We start from the raw sequence: 19,868 nt of genomic DNA, 5'->3' as shown, positions 1-19,868 counted from the left end.
TGTCATTTAGATTGGAGTGCATGGGTCAACCACCTAGACCCAACCAGGCCAGCTTACACCTGGTCCTAGCCCAGATGAACCCAGATTCAGGTCCGTATGGACATCATTTAAACTAAGTCTTTACTTGGCAGGGTCCAAGTTTAGCTTGAGTCACCTAATTATGGCCCAGCTAAAGTGTGAACTTTGATTCCAAAAATCTGGACCAGTTATGGCTGTCAATGGTGCAAATTTTGACCCAATTCCACTAATGTTAATGTCCAAGAATAAGGTAAGTAAAGGAAGAAATGTGGACCCGGGTGAATGAAATCTGATTTAAATATATATATGGACCTGTGGTATAATGGCGGTCCCATTCCAACTCATTTTTCTCTACAGAAACTACAAACCACTGCAGCCACGATGGATCCAATTGAAACTTATCCATCTTCCCGATTGCTCGGCCCCATGTGAGAATAATTCTTTCGTGTTTGTCAGAGAATGATTCTCACAAACCACATCTCGTCACGCCATTGCAAAGTTGAGAAATTTGAATCGAATGTCATTCATTCTTTCAGAATGTGTGAGAGTAGAGTTGGAGCCATGCGATCGAAAATCCAATTCACATGTCATGCAAGGTCCAGGTTAGGATCCAAACAGATCCATATATCACAAAGAAAGAAAGAGGGATTAAAAGGCCGATTAGTGCATTCTTAAAGCACAAAACAGTTGGAGTTCGACCCAGATCCGACTCTTATTTTTTGATCCAGTAGCATACATCCAGTTCTAGGATAGATTTGAAACAAATTGTTTGGTCTAGTTGGATTGAGATCGGAATCAGGTAAATAAACATGGTTGAATCTAGGTAAAACAGGTTTAATCCAACCCGTTTTATCTCTTCCGTATGAAAATCACTAGACCTTAATTACCCATTTTCAGCTGATCCAGCACCATAATAATGCAGATTATAACGGGATATGGGACCATTATGAGATCTAAATAGAACCCTTTGGTGCAGTGTTGAGTCAAGCATGACCCGTCCCACCAACCCGTTTATCATCCCTGCTCGAGGCCTCAAGACACGTACGTGCACCTGAACCTGCTTTAAATTTAGTCCTGCTAATGGGCTGGATTGGACCCAAAACCTATCAAAACACTGATCTGGTTTAATCATTTATCCCTGATCCTACCCATCTCAGAACCAAATGTTGAGTTGCTCTAGGATCCAGACCCATATACATTATCAAGGTAGATAAACCCACTGCACACTAGGGTTTTAGCTTTCTAATTAGAGGTGATTATAATGTCACCTGACATTCCATGACCACAGTTTGAAACCTATGGGGACATCCCTTGCCGCAAGGTCAAAGCCATGTGTATTCCTCTTCGGCTAAATGGACATTGGGATTTTATCAATTGGAAGCCTGCCAATATGCTGTCAAGTCAATTAGGGTTAATGAATCATATTTTATCTGATATCCGGCCGAATTTGATTCTGTTTAATTACAATACTTGCTATATCCATGCGTCCTTGCATGGCTCATTCTTTAAGAATTTTTTCTTTCTTTTTCCCAAGTTACCACCATATGAAGCATAGCCAAGTGGGTCATGGTTATGGTATGTGTCCAGATGCATGGAGTTTTTGCTATCAAATCTATCAAATATCCGAATTTGACAGATATCCAAATCCATTTACATGAAAAAAAGTAAATATATTATTAACTTTTCACCATCAGAATCCGAATTTAATTTTGAATTCATTTAATTAACATCAGATTAGTGGAATATGGTATTGGTCACATCCCATCTGAATCCAAAGGGTTTACATACTTACAGTCAATAATGGGTGTTCTCAGTATATATATAGAGAGAACCAACCCAAACATGTGTTGGGTCTGGTCTCTCTCCTTCAAGAATAAACATATCAAGCAGGAACTAAACCAGATCCAACCTTTTTTCGCTATGCTTTTCATAAAAGTCCTGGATCCGATCAAGTACTGCAGAATCTAGGCACACTCGGATCCATTCCTGGTTTGGATAGGTGACTGGCTGAGATGCAAGGTCTCGGATAGTGCCATGTATTGGACCTCAGATCCGGATCCACCTATACACTACCTGGATCCAATCATCCAGGGCCAAGTCCGATCCGTTTAATGTATCCCATCTAAATTTAGTGGCGTCACCCAATTCATCACCCCCTTGGCCATTAACACTTGCCCTTTAATTAGGTCTCTATGACCAAGCAAATGCCTTACAACCCCTAGAATCTCTCTCTCTCCAAGAAACCGTCGGTCAATTCCTTGCGCCTCCTTTCCTTTCCTTCCTATCCTTTTTTTTCAATGGTAAAATTAATTATTTAATATTTCATTAAATCAATTTGTTTTTATTCACTTCTTAATCTTCAAAGTCATTTTTTGCCCTACTTTAATTTCAATATGACATTCATGTCCCTAAAAGTCTAAAATGAGGATTAATCACCATAAATTACAATAATAAGTGTATTACGAGCTAACCTAAAAGGTGAGGAGGATCTTTACATCCAAGTTGAGTGTGATGATCATATACCATAGTCATACAAATATCAACAATATTTTGAAAACATTAGAAAAAAAAGGTGACATTTTAACAGAATTTTAGCAAATTAAGAGTTATTGAAATTATTGTTTAAATGAAAATATCATTATTTTATCATGATGGTTACTCTTTCGTGGAAAATTTTATGAACAAAATTATTGTTTTCACATTCAATTAATCAAGCTCGCTTTATTAAGTCTCCGAGCTCAGAGAGTGCTCAATGAGTAACCCGTTCGCCGCACAATCTCTTCTAAAAAAAAATTATTTTTTGCATGTCTTTTAAATACAAAATAAGACACAAACAAGAAATTTGAGCTCAACATCAAACTCAACACTGTCTTTATCCTCTGTTAAAACCGTGTAAGCTACTTCTTAAAATAGTTCAAGCGCGTTTTGATAGTGTTTAAGGAACATGGTGAGAGGTGAGTCATTTTTGGTGCCTAGAGGGAGAAATCTGACCATTTCTTTTTTAATTTACATAGATTAAGAAAATAAATACGTGAATGTGATAACAGTAAATGAAAGACGTGTTCAGAAGAAAACGAGTGGAAGGAGAGGGAAAGGAATTAAAAAATGCAAATTAAACATAAAAAAATCACATAAAAAGCAAAAAAAAGGGGAAAAGGGGGCGAAGGAGAGGGAGAACACCCTGGCTAACACGGTGGGCTGATCAAAAACGGCGTCCACATCCTCCTGGTAGAACCCCATTAAGATGATGAGGATGCATTTTCAAGGGAGCTCCCAATGAAGGTGATTCTCTTTTCTATTATAGAGAGAGAATTTTGACCAATGTTTTATGGACACCCACATCTTAGTTTTCTTCGTTAATCATCTGTATGTGCTCTCTCTCTCTCAGTTAATTTTTTATACAATCTTTCTCCCACTGTTTTTCTCCATATCTTTTTTTTCTTAAGTGGGCCGGTTCTGTTTGAGATTTTAAGATTGATGAGTCATTTATAACTTTTAAGGAATTTGTTGGGTGCTGCCAGTTTTGTTGTCTTAGAGGTTTTATGGTGTAATTTTGATGGCAAGGCTTTGTATCGGAAGGATCATGTTGTGTGAATTGAGGCTTTCGATTGTGGTGGTATGATATTTTTAGTTTGATCCTTTGATCTCTCTCTCTCTCTCTCTCTCTCTCTCTCTCTCTCTCTCTCTCTCTCTCTCTCTGAGGTCGGCATCTGTTTTATGGGGTTTGTTGGTTTTTAAGAATATTTACCTTTTATGTCGGAAGTGCTCTTACTGTGCACGAGGCGATGATTGGGATTTTTTTCTGCTTTTTGATGCATCCATTTGTACCTTTATTAGCTTCTGCGGGAATTGTTGGCGATTAAGAATATTTTGGGGTGGACGGGGATTTGCTTGAATTGTTTTTGTTTTATGTAAAGGAAATATCTCTTGCGTTGTTTGATTGCTTATGCTCAATTATTTGCAGTATTTCATGCAAGATTGGAATTTCACAAGAAATGGTATTTATCGAGTCAGATCTGAGCAGAAAATTGATTTGTTTCACGTTACTTCTGTTTGGTTCTTTGTTTTGTCTTGCTTGCTTAAGATGTTTGGATTGTGAATGTATGTCTTTAAGAGAGGGTAGACATTTCTTGCCTTATTTGGTAGTTTTTGTTAAAGTTTTTAATGAGTGAATTCTTTTGAACTTACACTGGGATTGCGTTTGATTTCTTCTATGAGAATTTGACAAGATTGGTTGATGGATTGTCGTTGACTGAAGGGCAGGCTGTAGATTCCGGGCTATATCTTGCTCTGTTTCATGGGCAACACATGCCGTGGGTCATTTAGAAGCAAATACCAGGGCTGCGGGGAGCCCATTGAATGTACATCTTCAAGAGGGAACAGCGGGTCAGTTAAAGACTGTTCCGTCTCTGATCATTCAATGCACAGCTCGACATTACATCTTACTTCTCAGGATTTTGCAAAAGGAGTTCACAAAAGAGACAATTCAGCTGAAGATAATCAGCCCAACACGGATAACGGGATGAAAAGGATCGCCGATAACCAGCCGTATTATGTTTTGGGCCATCGAACGGCCAATATACGTGAGCTGTATACATTGGGAAGGAAATTAGGTCAGGGTCAGTTTGGGACTACGTATCTGTGTGTGGAGAATGCCACGGGTAAAGAATATGCATGTAAATCTATTTCCAAGAGGAAACTTATATCCAAGGAAGACATTGAGGATGTGCGAAGAGAGATACAAATCATGCACCATCTTTCAGGCCACAAAAATGTTGTGAATATTAAAGGAGCTTATGAGGATTCTCTGTATGTCCACATAGTGATGGAATTATGTGCCGGGGGAGAGTTGTTTGACAGAATTATCCAAAGAGGGCACTACAGTGAGAGGAAGGCAGCTGAATTGACAAGAATAATTGTGGGTGTTGTTGAGGCTTGCCATTCACTTGGGGTCATGCATCGTGATTTGAAGCCAGAAAACTTTTTACTAGTCAACAAGGATGATGATTCTTCACTCAAAGCTATTGACTTTGGGCTTTCAGTTTTCTTTAAGCCAGGTCTGATTCCTGAACCATGTCTCAGATGCAGACTTTTTCTCCCCTTTTTTAACCTGTTGGTATATGGTAGTTAATGCTACTTTTTCTTCTTTTTTTCCATTAAATGAAAGATTCTACTTTTGATTGGAGTCTTGAGATTGGTGTGGACGTCTCTCTTACAGAAGATAGTTTTGTTTCAAGTTTCCCATGGGCTTAAGGCATTTGTTCAAAGAGAAGTTTTGATATGATTGTTCACTTGCCATTTTTAATGAGCAAAATACTAGGAAAAAAACACAATTATGATTGCTTCAATCAGATAATGTTAACAGTTAAGACACAACATCATCTTTTGGCTTGTTTTTGTTGTGCTTCTTCAGGTCAGATTTTCACAGATGTTGTTGGCAGCCCGTACTATGTAGCACCAGAAGTTCTTTGCAAGAATTATGGACCAGAAGCTGATGTGTGGACTGCAGGGGTTATACTCTATATATTGCTGAGTGGTGTCCCACCCTTTTGGGCAGGTACATGTCAACATTACTGATTTTATAGGATTGCTGTTTGAGTTCACCCTCCAAACCTGATCTATATTTCTTGGTCTCAGAAACACAGCAGGGGATTTTTGATGCGGTTTTACGAGGAGTAATTGATTTTGATTCGGACCCATGGCCTCTGATTTCGGATAGTGCTAAGGATCTGATCAGGAAGATGCTTTGTCCTCGCCCTGCAGATCGCTTGATGGCACATGAAGTGTTATGTATGTTGGCTCCTTCTATAAGACTTTTTAGTACTAATTAAATGTTACATATTCAAACTTGTGACATATACCACTCTGGATCAGTGTTGGAAAACTTGGGTGCCTAACTGGAGACTCAAGCTGCTTAGTCCATGCTGTCCAACATCTAGTTTCAGCTTGCTGGGATCTAGATATCTTGGCCTGAGTTTCTTCAGTCACATGGTTTCGCTTAGGCGCCTAGCAGCACTGAGTTAAATACATGCATGACTGAACTCATTAACTATCTATTGTGTGCTGGGTTGGACCAAGTTAACTATGGAGACAAACTGACTTGAGGACCATAAACCTGAACTCATGTTTGTAATCATAAAATCCTTTTTAGAACTAGGAAACATTAATTGTTATGAACTGATTCGGGAGACATTAATTGTTTCAGTTTCTTTTGTTTTTTGTGTCTCAATTAGATTTAGCTTCTCCTATAGGCAAAATGTGGCACTCTTCTGCAAATCTAATGTGGCCAGTCGTATTCTTTGTTCAATCTTTCATCTGTCATTTGGGGCAATTAAATTTTGTTATATGTTGTAGGTCATCCTTGGATATGTGAAAATGGTGTGGCTCCTGATAGACCATTGGATCCGGCTGTACTTTCTCGGCTTAAACAGTTCTCAGCAATGAACAAATTGAAGAAGATGGCCTTGCGGGTGAGTATAAATTTATATGAGAGAAAGGTGCATGCCCCATAGTAGGAAAAGAATCAGTTGTATGCTGCATTTAGTGGTCTGAAAGGATCTTGTCCTTCAACTGTTCATTCAATTACATAATTTTGTATGACTTGTAGTTCCAAATTTTCTTGCAACACAATGCATCACATTTGCCTACAGATCTTTATTTCTTAACTCATGGTAATTGAGTATTGATGATTGTATAAATCCTAGCATGAGAACTCATGGTTATTTTATCAATTCTTAAGGTGGAGTTCCTTTCTTAATATGGACTTCCTTTTCTTTCTATATACTGTGTGGTATCCAACATTAGACTTAGATCCTATCCGTGTGGTAAACTTTTATTGAAGGTATCTAATATTGCTTATAAAGATAGTTACCAATATCAGTGATATTTTGAAAATATCACATTTTTAAAAGCTTTTTAAGAAACAAAAAAGGGAATATTGCAGTATTTTAAAGTATTGAAACTATTGTGTTTGAAAGGAAATTGTTTAAGAAATATGTTCTTTGTTGTTCTTTCTTTAGTGGATGGGAAACACCAGTGTGTGTGTGTGTCTATATATATATATATATATATATATATATATAATGTGTGTGTGTGCGTTTCTTCTATTGTAATAAGTAATACCCTCTAGGGGTATTTTTGTAATTCTGTATATGTAATAGGTCTTGCCCATTAGGGGAAGATTTGATAATTTTTAGTTCTTTTATTTTTCTTTTTTCTTTCCTTTTTTATGTAAGGGCATTATGGTCTTTAGGCCATACAGCTGTGGGGGCTCCCCCACAACTATATTTTTACCTGTTGGGGGCCTTCCCAACAGCTATAATGGCCCTCCTTTAGTCCCTATCTTTAGCCTATATAAGGGACATTGTCCCCTTTGTTGTAATGCTTTTCTTAAGCATTTTATAAATTATTTTTATTATTTTACTTGTGTTCTCTCTCTCTCTCTCTCTCTCTCTCTTTGTGAGTGATTTGTGTATGCCTTTGTGGTTTTTTGTATTTGCCCATTAGTGGCTTTTGTGATTGTGCACACTTTGTACTCTTGTAGCCCTTAAGTGGCATTTTACTTGGGCACACTTTGATTTCATTCCATGGTATCAGAGCCCATTGGTGTTTGCACCCTTGGGCCTTATTGATCGTGGTGTTTGTGTGTCTAAGTGCTCACGGTGATCGTGTTGGTGGTGATTGTGCTCTTCAACATTCTTTCACTCTTCTCTTTTCTCTCTTCTCTTCGTCATGGCCGAAAATGACTCAAAGATCGATTTTTCATTCAAATTGAATGTAACATATCGGGTCCAAGATCCATTATAAAATGATCCAAATGATAAAAAAAATCCAAAAATCAAATTGGATCCAAATGGATCCTTATGGACCCTGAGTCTTCGGCTCCACTCATGCATCATTCTCCCTGGGTTGGAGAAGAATTGCCCTCAAGTTTGGATCCTGCATGCACTTTTTCCAATCTTGTTTCACCTTGTGGGTTATGGGCCCACAATACGTGAAATGAAATAGGGATCTTCGAAACACGAGCTTGGATTCACAAGGGAAAGTGTCATGAATAACACTAAAGCATAACCCTTAAAAAGGGTATAACTGAAAACAAAATAAAAATAAAAAGATATTCTTTATTGATATGAAAAACCAATTGCTTAAGAAGCATTGAAATAGAATACAAGAGGTGCTGCACCCCTTTATATACACAGCTGAAAGAGGAGGACTCTAAATAGAGTTGTTGGACACAGTCCAACGACTCTAAATAGAGTTGTTGGATTGTGTCCAACAATTCTATTGCTAGTCAAGTCTGGACAGGACTTGACTAGCAACAATCATTCTAGTTCAAACTGAACTAGATGACATAAAGACAAAAAAAATAAAAATAAAGGAAAAAAGTTACAGAAAAGAAAGAAATGAAATATATATAATAATATAATAATATAATAATATAATAATATAATAATATAATAATATAATAATATAATAATATAATAATATAATAATATAATATTATTATTATATATATGTACAATTTTATATTTTAACACTCCCTCTCAAACTTACGGTACAATGAGCGAAAGTTTGTCTAAAAGAAAGTGAAATTGGGAAGCAACAAGAGGCTTTGTAAAGAAGTCTGCTAACTGATATTCTGAAGTGACATATGGCAGATCAATTATCCCGTGTAGATATTCTTCTCTAACGTAGTGACAATCCATTTCGATGTGTTTGGTGCGTTCGTAGAATGTTCTGTTATTGGCAATGTAAATCGCACTTTTGTTGTCACAACACATTTGTGAAGCCTTTGTTGCTTCAGCTCCCATGTCAGCAAGCAGTCGTCGGAGCCAAACTATTTCCATGGTCGTGGTTGCCATTGACTCTGTATTCAGCTTCGGTGGATGAGAGAGATACCTTCTGTTGCTTTTTACACCTCCACGAGATCAATGATTCCCCTAAAAAATACAAAAACCAGTGGTTAAGTGTCTGTTATTGGGATCACCTCCCCAATCAACATCAGTATATGCAATTAAATCAAGAGAAGATAAGGAAGATAAGAAAATTCCTCGTGAAAGAGAGGTTTGGATGTATCTGATAATACACATGATTGCTCCCATATGAACAGAAGTAGAAGCATGTTGAAATTGACTTGTTGTGTGAACAACATGTGCTATATCTGGTCTGGTAATGGATAGATAGGAAAGTGTCCCGACAAGTTGTCTGTAAGGAGTAGGGTCTGCAAGAAGTTCTCCATTATCAATATTTATTTTAACATTAACAACTTCTGGAGTGTCGACTTTCTTATCATCAGTAATATCAGACCTGAAAACAATATCAAAAGCAAATTTAGTCTGAGATAATAAATATCATCTAGGAGAATAAGCAACTTCAATGCCTAAAAAATATCTCAACAAGCTTAAATCAGTCATTTCAAAATGAGATTTAAGAAATGTTTTGATCGTTTCAACTCCCTGTTTATTGCTCCCAGTGATGATCATATCATCCACATAGAGAAGAAGCAGAATGATCTCTGCATCAGAATTCTTAATAAACAAAGCAGTGTCAATTAAGTAGAATTGAAAACCAATATCAATCATAACACGACTAAACCTATCATACCAAGCTTTCGGTGCTTGTTGAAGTCCATAAAGAGTTTTTTCTAAGCGAAGGACTTTACCCTTAGGAATACTTAGACCAGGAGGGGGTTCCATGTATACTTCTTCAACTAGCTTTCCATTTAAAAAGGCATTCTTGACATCCATTTAAAAAACAAAACATTTTTCTATAGAAGCTAAGGCAATTAAGGTTCAGACAGTTGTCATGTGAGTCACTGGAGCAAAGGTTTCTTCATAATCAATCCCATATTCTTGGGCATAACCTTTGGCTACTAATCGGGCTTTATATCTTTCAAGAGTACCATCACTCTTGGTTTTAATTTTATAAACCCATCGACATCCTATAGTTTTCTTCCCTAGAGGAAGATCTTGAATAGTCCATGTAGAAGCTTTTTCAAGTGCATCTAATTCAGCTTTCATGACTTCTATCCATTCAATATCATTTTTTGCTTGAAAATATGTGGATGGTTCTTCATATGAGTGAATTAATGCAATAATTGCTCTATATGTGGGTGAAAAGGACTCGTATGATACAAACTTTCCTGGAGGCCTCGAGACTTGGGATGATTGTCTAGTTGGAATGTTAGAATATTTTTCAAGTGCACATGGAGGATTAGACTCTTGTCGCCTGGAATATTGAATACTAGTATCCCTATGAACTTCTTCATTTTCAACATTATGATTAAGATCAATAATTCTTTGATCATTATCAAAGTTACAATCAAGGTCATATTTATCAGATGTTGATGTTAGATTTAGCAAAAAGGAGTACTCAGTGACGTCTTTTAATTTTCTAAAATCAAAGAAGCTCTCCTTTTCAAGAAAGGAAACATTTCTAGACACATATACTCTATTATTTTTGAAGTCAAAACATCTATAACCTTTCTGATTTTCAGCATATCCTAAAAAGGCACAGAGAATCGCACGAGGAAAAAGTTTATCATTTTTGTCAGTAAATATGAAACATTTGCACCCAAATATTCTTAGTCTAGAGTAGTCTGAAGAAATGTTCATAAGTTTTTCAGTGTGAGTGATATTTTGTAACGAAGAAGATGACATCCTATTAATGAGATAGGTGGCAGTTAAGGCAACTTTTGTCCAAAAGTCTTTCGGGACTTTATTTGCTATTAATAAAGTCATAGTGGTTTTTATAATATGGCGATGTTTTCGTTCTGCCAGTCCATTTTGTTGAGGTGTATAAGGACAAGATCTTTGATGTGTGATGCCATGCAATTTAAAATAATTTTGAAAATAGCAATATCATTTTGAAACTTGTTTTGAACCATATTACGAAAAGTTTGAAAGTATGAAAATACTTCAGACTTATGTTTGAAAAAGTAAATCCACGTATGTCGAGAGAAATCATCGACAAAAATAACATAGTAAACAAATTCTCCTTTAGAAATTACTGGTGCAGGACCCCAAACATCTGAGTGTATTAATTCAAGTGGTCTTAAAGAGAAAAAGGTTTTGTTCTGAAATGGTAATATTTTCATTTTGCCGATAATACAATCTTTCCAATTAAATAATTCAGAGTTACAAAATTTCCCTAGATTTGGAAAATGTTGGATTTTGGCTATATGTGGGTGACCAAGTCTCTTATGCCACAGTTCCAACTCTATTTTCTGAATATTATAACAAAAAGCTTTCTTCGGCATTTCCAAAAAATCCATGTAATAGAGTCCTCATTCTCTACGGTCTTCCCCAATCAGCTTGCCTGACTGGCGATCATGTACCCAACAACCATGAGAAGAAAATGAAATATTACACCCATAATCAGAAATTTGAGATACAGATAAAAGATTTAAATTTAATTTGGGAACATGTCTAATTTCTGGAATAGAAAATTTCTTTGTTTTATAAATTTTTTCAAAATTTCCTATTCCTTCTATTTCAAGAGAAGTCCCATCAACAGTAAAGACCTTTGACACACTTGTTTTATTTTTAACACATTTGGATAGACTTTGATTATTTTGGGTCATATGGAAAGATACACCAGAGTCAAGGAGCCAAAAAAAATTTCCTGGATCAGAAAAAGATGAGGTTGCTACGCCGGTTGAAGCTTCAGATGAGGAAGAGGCACCTTTGATGAGAGGCTGAAAAATCTTCATTAGTTGGGTCAGGGAAACTGGTGCATCCTGATCTTTAGGCTCCGATCCAGCAATTGCAGCTATTTTTTCTCTCAGCTCCTTAAGTTTGGGACATTGCGGCCTGTAGTGTCCCGGTTCATGACAGTGATTACAAATAACTTTCTTCTTATCATAGTCATCATTTTGTCGGTTAAAGTGAGGAGGCCTATATGATCGAACATGATTCCCTGGTCTAGACACGGCTAAAACGGAATCATCTTCAATTTTTGAAGAACCTTTCTGGAGACGATTTTCTTCCATTGTTAACTCTTCAATAGTTTCAACAATAAAAGAAAATTTTCCTCTGTGAAGGAGGGCCGATTTAGTGGTTTCAAATTCCGGCCTTAATCCAGTGATAGATTGGTAAAAATGTTCAACATCGAGTTGTTTCTGACGAAGCTCGATGTCTTCTGCACAATGCCACTTTGATTCTAAAAGGGAAAGTTCTTCTCAAAGTTCGGACAACCCATTGCAATATTCACGAATAGATTTGTCTCCTTGTGTCATCATTCGAACTTTTTCTTGGAGGTTGCACACGTGTGCAATATCTTTAAGGGAATACATATTCTTAAGGTATTTCCATGCCTTATCGGCATGATCAAATTTGACAAGACTTGAGCATTTTTTAATGTCAACGTTATTGATAAGCCATGACATTATCTTCGCATGAGATATTCTTCATTCTTTCCATTTCTTCTCGTATGAGGCAAGAGCCTTGATTTTCTCTTCTTCCGATAGAGGGACCTCTTTATCTCCGTCCTTTTTAGTAAGAGATAGCTTAGGTTCCGAATCAGAACCATCCACAATCTCCCATAGGCCTTTTTCCCATACATGGTGCTTCATGATTGAAGCCCATGTTATATAGGTCGTATCACTTAGTTTCATAGGCATGATGGTGACTTTATCATTGTCATCCATTGATTACAAGGAAAGAAGGAATAGGGATAGAAGAGAAATGAAAAAGAAAGAAGAAATACAATACAACAAGATGTGAAATCTTCCCCAATGAAGTGCTAAAACACTTCTCCTCAAGTGGCGAACACTTTTGCAAATGGGCACGGAAACTGAGGCAACTTTTCTTCAAGATCTAGTACTTCCGCGACTCTGATATCATGAAATGGAATAGGGATCTTCGAAACACGAGCTTAGATTCACAAGGGAAAGTGTCATGAATAACACTAAAGCATAACCCTTAAAAAGGGTATAACTGGAAACAAAATAAAAATAAAAATATATTCTTTATTGATATGAAAAACCAATTGCTTAAGAAGCATTGGAATAGAATACAAGAGGGGCTGCACCCCTTTATATACACAGCTGAAAGAGGAGGACTCAATAGAGCTGTTGGACTGTGTCCAACAACTCTATTGCTAGTCAAGTCTGGACAGGACTTGACTAGCAACAGTCATTCTAGTTCAAACTGAACTAGATGACATAAAGACAAAAAAAAAATAAAAATAAAGAAAGAAATGAAAAATATATTTATATATATATAATAATAATATAATATATATATATATATATATATATATGCACAGTTTTACATTTTAACAATACAGAACCAGATCTGTGTACTGCTCCACAAACTGAGTAGTCCAAACTGTTATGGTATGCATTTGGGAGCCCGAAATATTCTGTCTGAACCATTTATAGTCATTATGGGTCCTGATACTGATTTAGATCAAGTAGATAGAATGACTCTAGGGCTGGTTTGATCCAATATAAAGAATTTCATAAACCAACAATTTGAACCTCTTGCTCCATCATCATGTTGTTGTTGATGCGCTTCAAAATCAAGAAGTTGAACCCAATCTAGGGGTTCTGGGGTCAGAACCAGCTTTAATCCATAGTACCTGAAACTGGGGCGTCTGGGGTCAGAACCAACTTTAATCCAAGGCCCAAAAACTTGGAATCAGGTTCTGCCTGTTGGTACCGGGTTATTACCCTGTTCGACCAGGAACTGTCTCACGAGATGCCCTACCGGGTTCAGGAACCCATGCGAGGGGTTCCTAAACCCAGTCAGGTGCTGCCGGCATAGTGGAGATGGATGGTCGGCCGTCAATGGGTCGCCCCCTGCCGGATGATGGCTGGCTATTGATGGGAACCCCACCCACGACGACATCGGCTTGGCTGGGCTCGTAGATGGGAAGAATGATAAACCGCGATTCACCAACTGTTGATTGTTCTTGCCAGTGTGGAGGATCCCCGTCGGCCTGCGCTCGTCAGCATGGAAGAACTAGGTGGGTCGAGGTCGGCAGGGGCTTGAGGGGGCGGTGGTGTTGGTGGAAACGAAAAGAGGGGTGACAATGGATGAGGGAGGGTGGAAACCCTCCTCCAACGTTTTGCACCACGCTAGATGATGCACCTGGATGTGGTGATGTAGGACACAACTTTTTTTAACACCGCTTTCAATACTCTGCACATCACATTACTTCTTCAATAAACTCTTTCAATGTCACCTCTCTTTGTCGTTCTTTGTATGCTTGTGCGAACAAGTCCAAACTCGTTTATGTCATCTGTTGTTCTTCGAATTGAATGCTTAGAGATTGGAGAAACTAACATGATAGTCCCTCGAATGGAGTCGAGACGATGATCCTTGCTCTGATACCAAATTAATGTAAACCGGGAGGGCCCGATTTATGAGAAAATTCTACCAAGCTATGAGATTATCTAAGAAAGCTGAAAATTGCAAGAACTAAACCAGAAAGCAAGAAAATTGCAGAAAATTTAACTAAAAAAAAGAATAATCAAGCATCCAACTCCAATCTGCCTTCTACATAGGGCTCTTATCTTTTTATAGATAAGGTCTCCCAAATCCCAATCCAAGTAAACTACCTAATCTCATAAACTCCTAAAAATATAAAATTAATTTTAATTATCCTAATCTAATAAAATCTAAATATTGGATCCAAGATCCATTACAAAATGATCCAAATGATAAAAAAATCCAAAACATCAAAATGGATCCAAAAGGTTCCTTATGGACCCTCGAGTCTTCGGCTCCGCTCCTGCATCATCCTCTAAATGAAGCACTTGCCGAACTATGTCAAGAAAAGACTCATTTTTCCATGAACAAGGAGGTTGATGAATTACATACGGTTTCAAGACCGGGGAACAATATAAAAACATATAAGCCTCCTCATTTTGGGAGGGCTAACTATGGAGGAGTAAGGAAAATCATTTGTCACTTTTGTAATGAGCCGGGACATATCAAACCTGATCGTCCTAAGCTCAAAAAAAAAGGTGGCCATCATTGGAGAAAAGTTAACTAAATCATGTTCGGCCAAAACAAAGAAGAGATATTAAAGAATCTATTGCTCAATTGATGAAGGTTCTCCAACATTTCTTGAAATCCAACTCCTCCACCCCATCCACGTCCGGAGCCAGGATACTTGACTCAGATGCTTCTTTTCACATGACTCTAAATGCTTCTCTTTTATCTGACCAATGCCCCAACTTTCATAACTCATATGTTTATATTGCCGATGGTACATCTTTAGAAGTCAAGGGAATTGAAAACTTGAAAAAGGTTTTAAACAACTTAAACGAATTTTGTGTTCCCAAAATTAAACTTATTTTTCATTTCTCAAATTTGCAATCATGGTTGTAGGGTCTTTTTCACCTACGGATTGCTTTGTGCTAATTGGGCAATGTGAAATTGTCTACGAAGAGACAATACGCATATACGCACAAATACTTTGAAAAAGAAGTGCACAAAAGCACTCTCACAACACTTGAACAAAATACGCAAAAAGCGTATAAATAATAAACATGCAATAATGCATGTACTTCATAAAAAGCAAATGCTTGAGACTCTCAAGCTTCGGAAAATACAAAGGGGGAACACCCCTATTTATACAAGAAGGAAGAAGACAAGAGGGGGCTCCCCAAAGGAGTCGTTGGGGAGCTCCCCAATGCACTTTTTGAGAGTGCAAAAAAGAAAAAATAAAAATTAAAAGAATTACAAAAATAGTGGAAAAATTACAGCATATTCCAAATGGAATATGCGCAAAATGTAAAATGACAAAAATACCCTTTCGGGTAAAAAAAGGGAGAAAAATGTATAAATATATATACTTATATATAGAGATACGTATACATATAATATATGTATACGTATCTCTATGTATATAAGTATATATATTTATACTTACAATATTGATTTTGAGTGTACATTTTAACACCCCCCCTTAAACTTACGGTGTGATAACCGCAAGTTTGTCCAGAAGGAAATGAAATCTAGGCGAACAAAGAGCTTTTGTGAAGAAGTCCGCAAGTTGATACTCAGACGTCACGTATGGTAGATCAATGACCTTCTTCAAGTATTCTTCTCTGACATAATGACAGTCCATCTCTATATGCTTTGTTCGCTCGTGAAAGGTGTGATTTTTGGCAATATAGATTGCACTTTTATTGTCACAGCACAACTTTGTTGGTTCTCGGATAGGTACTCCCATATCTTCCAAAAGTTGTCGAATCCATACAATTTCCATGGTAGTGGATGCCATGGCTCTGTATTCGGCTTCAGTGGATGACAAAGAGACTTTCTGTTGCTTTTTACACCGCCATGAAATCAAAGATTCACCTAGGAAAACACAAAAACCAGTGGTAGAGTGACGGTTACTAGGGTCACCTCCCCAATCTGAGTCAGTATAAGCAAGTAATTTTAAATCAGAAGAAGAAGATAGAAATACTCCCTTATTTATTGTGCCCTTCAAGTATCTGACGATGCGAAGAACAACACTCATATGAACGGTTGTGGGAGCGTGCTGAAACTGACTGGCGATGTGTATAGCATGTGATAAGTCAGGTCTAGTAATACTAAGATACATTAACGAACCTACCAGCTGCCTGTAAGGGGTAGGATCGGTTAAAGGAACACCATTGTCAATTTTCATTTTTGCTCCCACAACTTCAGGAGTTTCGCATACTTTGTCATCAGAAATCCCGGATCTGTCAATAATCTCACAAGCAAGTTTAGACTTAGATAAAAAATAACCACGTTGCGAATAAGCAACCTCAATTCCAAGAAAATATGTCAGAAAACCCAAGTCTGACATCTCAAATTTTGAAGTCAAGACGGACTTAATACCCTTGACTCCTTGAACATCATCACCTGTAATTAACATATCATCAACATAGAGCAATAATATGACAATCCTTGCTTTAGATTTCTTAGTAAATAGAGCAGTGTCAGTATAGCATGAGAAGAAACCATTTTCCAACATTATACTGGTAAATCTATCATACCAGGCTTTGGGAGCCTGTTTCAATCCATAAAGAGCCTTTCGAAGACGAAGAACTTTATTTTCAGGAATCTTCATGCCTGGTGGGGCATCCATATATACTTCTTCGTTAAGATCACCATTTAAAAAAGCATTTTTCACATCCATTTGAAAAATGTTCCAATTTTTAATAGATGCAATAGTAATGAGACATCTAACTGTAACCATTCGGGCTACAAGAGCAAAAGTTTCTTCATAATCAATTCCATACTCTTGCCCATACCCTTTAGCAACTAAGCGAGCTTTATACCTTTCGAGGGATCCGTCGCTTTTAGTTTTAACTTTAAAAACCCATCGACAACCTATAGTTTTCTTTCCCATGGGTAGAGTTTGGAAATCCCAAGTTTCAGCCCTTTTTAGAGCACTAAGTTCATTCTGCATGGCTTCTTGCCATTCTATACATTTTTTAGCTTCTTCAAAATTCCTTGGCTCAAAATAAGAATGAATGGCACTAAGACAAGCCCTATACCGGGGTGAAAAAGAATCAAAAGAGACAAACCGAGTTGGCGGTCTCCTATTTCTCTCAGATCTTCGGTGATCGAGAGTAGGAACAAGCTCACTATATTGGTCAATGACACTTCTAAAGGTGTCTTGGTTTCTACGGGAGTAGGTTATCGAATCACTTGAAATCCTGTTTTCTTGATCATTGAGAGGGTTATGTTCTTCAACATTACCATCCTCATCGTGGTTTGATGATACATCATCATCACTAGATACATCATCGTTACTAGCCAATAAATCAAAAAGGAATGAGTAATCAAAATTTTCTTGTTGAGAAACATTTTTTTCAAATCCACTCTCATTTTCTAAAAACGTTACATTTCTAGAAACATATAACTTATCATCTCGAAGATCATAGTAACGAAACCCTTTTTGAGTTTCGGAATACCCAAGAAAGGCGCAGGTGATAGCTTTGGGAGAGAGTTTGTCGTTTTTATCCGTAAGTATAAAACATTTACACCCAAAAACACGTAACCTATTATAATCAGGTTCAAGTTTATATAAGATCTCAAAAGGGGATATTTTTCCTAATATCCTAGAGGGTAAGCGATTTATCAGATAAACAGCAGCGAGGGCTGCTTCAGCTCAAAAGTTTTTAGGAATGTTTTGAGAAATAAGCAGGGTCCTAGTGGTCTCAATGATGTGCCTATGTTTTCTTTCGGCCAAACCATTCTGTTGAGGGGTTTTAGGACAAGACCTTTGGTGAATAATTCCGTGATCCTCAAGATATGTTTTAAAATGGTTGGATAGATATTCTCCTCCAGAATCACTTCTAAAAAACTTTATATTACTATTGAATTGATTCTTAATCATTGAGTGGAATGTTTTAAAACATGTAAAAACTTCATGTTTGTATTTTAGGAAATATATCCATGAATACCTGGAGAAATCATCCACAAAGATAACATAGTAAGAGAAGCCTCCTTTTGAGACAACAGGTGCGGGTCCCCAAACATCGGAATGAACAATTTCGAAGGTTTTAGATGAGAACATAGTTCTTTGCTCAAAAGGTAAACTTTGCATTTTTCCGAGAATACAATCATTACAGGAAAAAGAACTTTTACATAGATCCTTTGCAAAATGTAGATAAGATAACTGTTAAAACATATGTAATAATACCATAATACCCGATAGGGGTATTATGGTCATTTCACAAAGTACCCCATAGGGGTACTTATTTTGTTTCTCGTATTTCACTATTTTTTATTTTTATTTTTAATTTTATTTTTGTATTTTTTGGATACCGAAAAGGGGCCCCACAATGGAGTCGTTGGGGCCCCCAACGGTCACATATGTGACCGTTGGGGGCTCCCAACGACTCTATTGGGAGCCCCTTTGGTCTCCTCTTCTTATAAATAGGGGGAACCCCCCATGTATGTTGTATTGCTCTTGAGAGCTCCTCTTCAATAATAGTGATATTATTTTTCATGTGTGTAGCCTTTTTATAAGGCCCTTTGTATATCCCTTAGTGGATTTTCTCTCTTGTGCTTGTTGCACTTGTCCGTGTGGGACATAGTGAATGCTTTAGCATTCTTGGTTACTTTCGCTTATTTCATTACATGGTATCAGAGCCATAAGATCTTCTAAAGGTAAAATCTTGTCTCTCTCTACTTCCTTTCTTTCTCACATCTTCCTTGTGTAGCAATGGAAGTCAAGATCGATCTATCATTCAAACTCAATGGAAAAAATTACATGATGTGGGCATCCGCAATGGAGAATAATCTCAAAGGCAAGAAGCTTTGGGGTTATGTAATGGGAACCGTTCCGGAACCCCAACTTAAGCTCACAAAGATGGAAGGAGATCAAGAGAAAACACTTGAAGGCGATGCTCGTCTCAAGGCCATTGAAGATTATAATCATCAAATGGAAGATTGGGAGAGCAACCATGCGAAAATCCTAGCATGGTTTATGAATAATGTCGAACTTAAGGTATGTGCAAATATTGCAAAATTCCGTCGGGCAAATGAAGCTTGGTTTTTTATGAAGGGTATGTTTACCCAAAAGGATCTTGCAAGAGCTTATTTCTTGCAAGAAAAAGTAAGAACCACAAAACAAGGAGACATGAGCATACAAGATTACTATAGTGCTCTAAATCCTTTGTGGGATGAATTGGCTCTTTTAAAGCCTAAATGGGTATCTATGGAGGATGTGGTTCTAAGACAAAAACAAATGGAACAAGATAGATTGTTTCAATTTTTATTTGGGCTTCGTCCCGAATTTGAACAAGTGAGATCCTCACTTCTCCATAGATCCACGTTTCCTCCCTTAGAAGAAGCTATTGCCGAGATTACTCAAGAAGAGACTAGGCATAGCATGGGTAAAAGCATAGAGGAAGT

At 37.2% G+C, this 19,868-nt stretch overlaps 1 protein-coding gene across 4 annotated transcripts in view; it reads left to right on the top strand.

The window, feature by feature from the left end:
* Nucleotides 1-3,160: 3,160 nt before the first annotated feature.
* The window catches only part of LOC149817955 (calcium-dependent protein kinase 26-like), a 37,599-nt gene continuing 20,891 nt past the window's right edge, over nt 3,161-19,868 (top strand). The window contains exons 1-5 of one of the 4 annotated variants that reach the window (XM_089985650.1): nt 3,161-3,300; nt 4,282-5,075; nt 5,432-5,575; nt 5,656-5,808; nt 6,373-6,488. In XM_089985650.1, the coding sequence (XP_089841776.1) occupies nt 4,316-5,075; nt 5,432-5,575; nt 5,656-5,808; nt 6,373-6,488 (1,173 nt within the window). In that variant the 5' untranslated portion in view covers nt 3,161-3,300; nt 4,282-4,315. Of the gene's footprint in view, nt 3,385-4,276; nt 5,076-5,431; nt 5,576-5,655; nt 5,809-6,372; nt 6,489-19,868 lie in introns of all 4 variants that reach the window. The other 3 variants (XM_089985651.1, XM_089985653.1, XM_089985652.1) reach the window with 3 other exon arrangements.

This window comes from Nuphar pumila, chromosome 13 (assembly GCF_984573655.1).
Source record: "Nuphar pumila chromosome 13, dmNupPumi1.hap1.1, whole genome shotgun sequence".
Taxonomy (NCBI): Eukaryota; Viridiplantae; Streptophyta; class Magnoliopsida; order Nymphaeales; family Nymphaeaceae; genus Nuphar; species Nuphar pumila.
The sequence above is the reverse complement of the archived record's forward strand: the minus strand, read 5'-3'. Positions and strand labels throughout refer to the sequence as shown.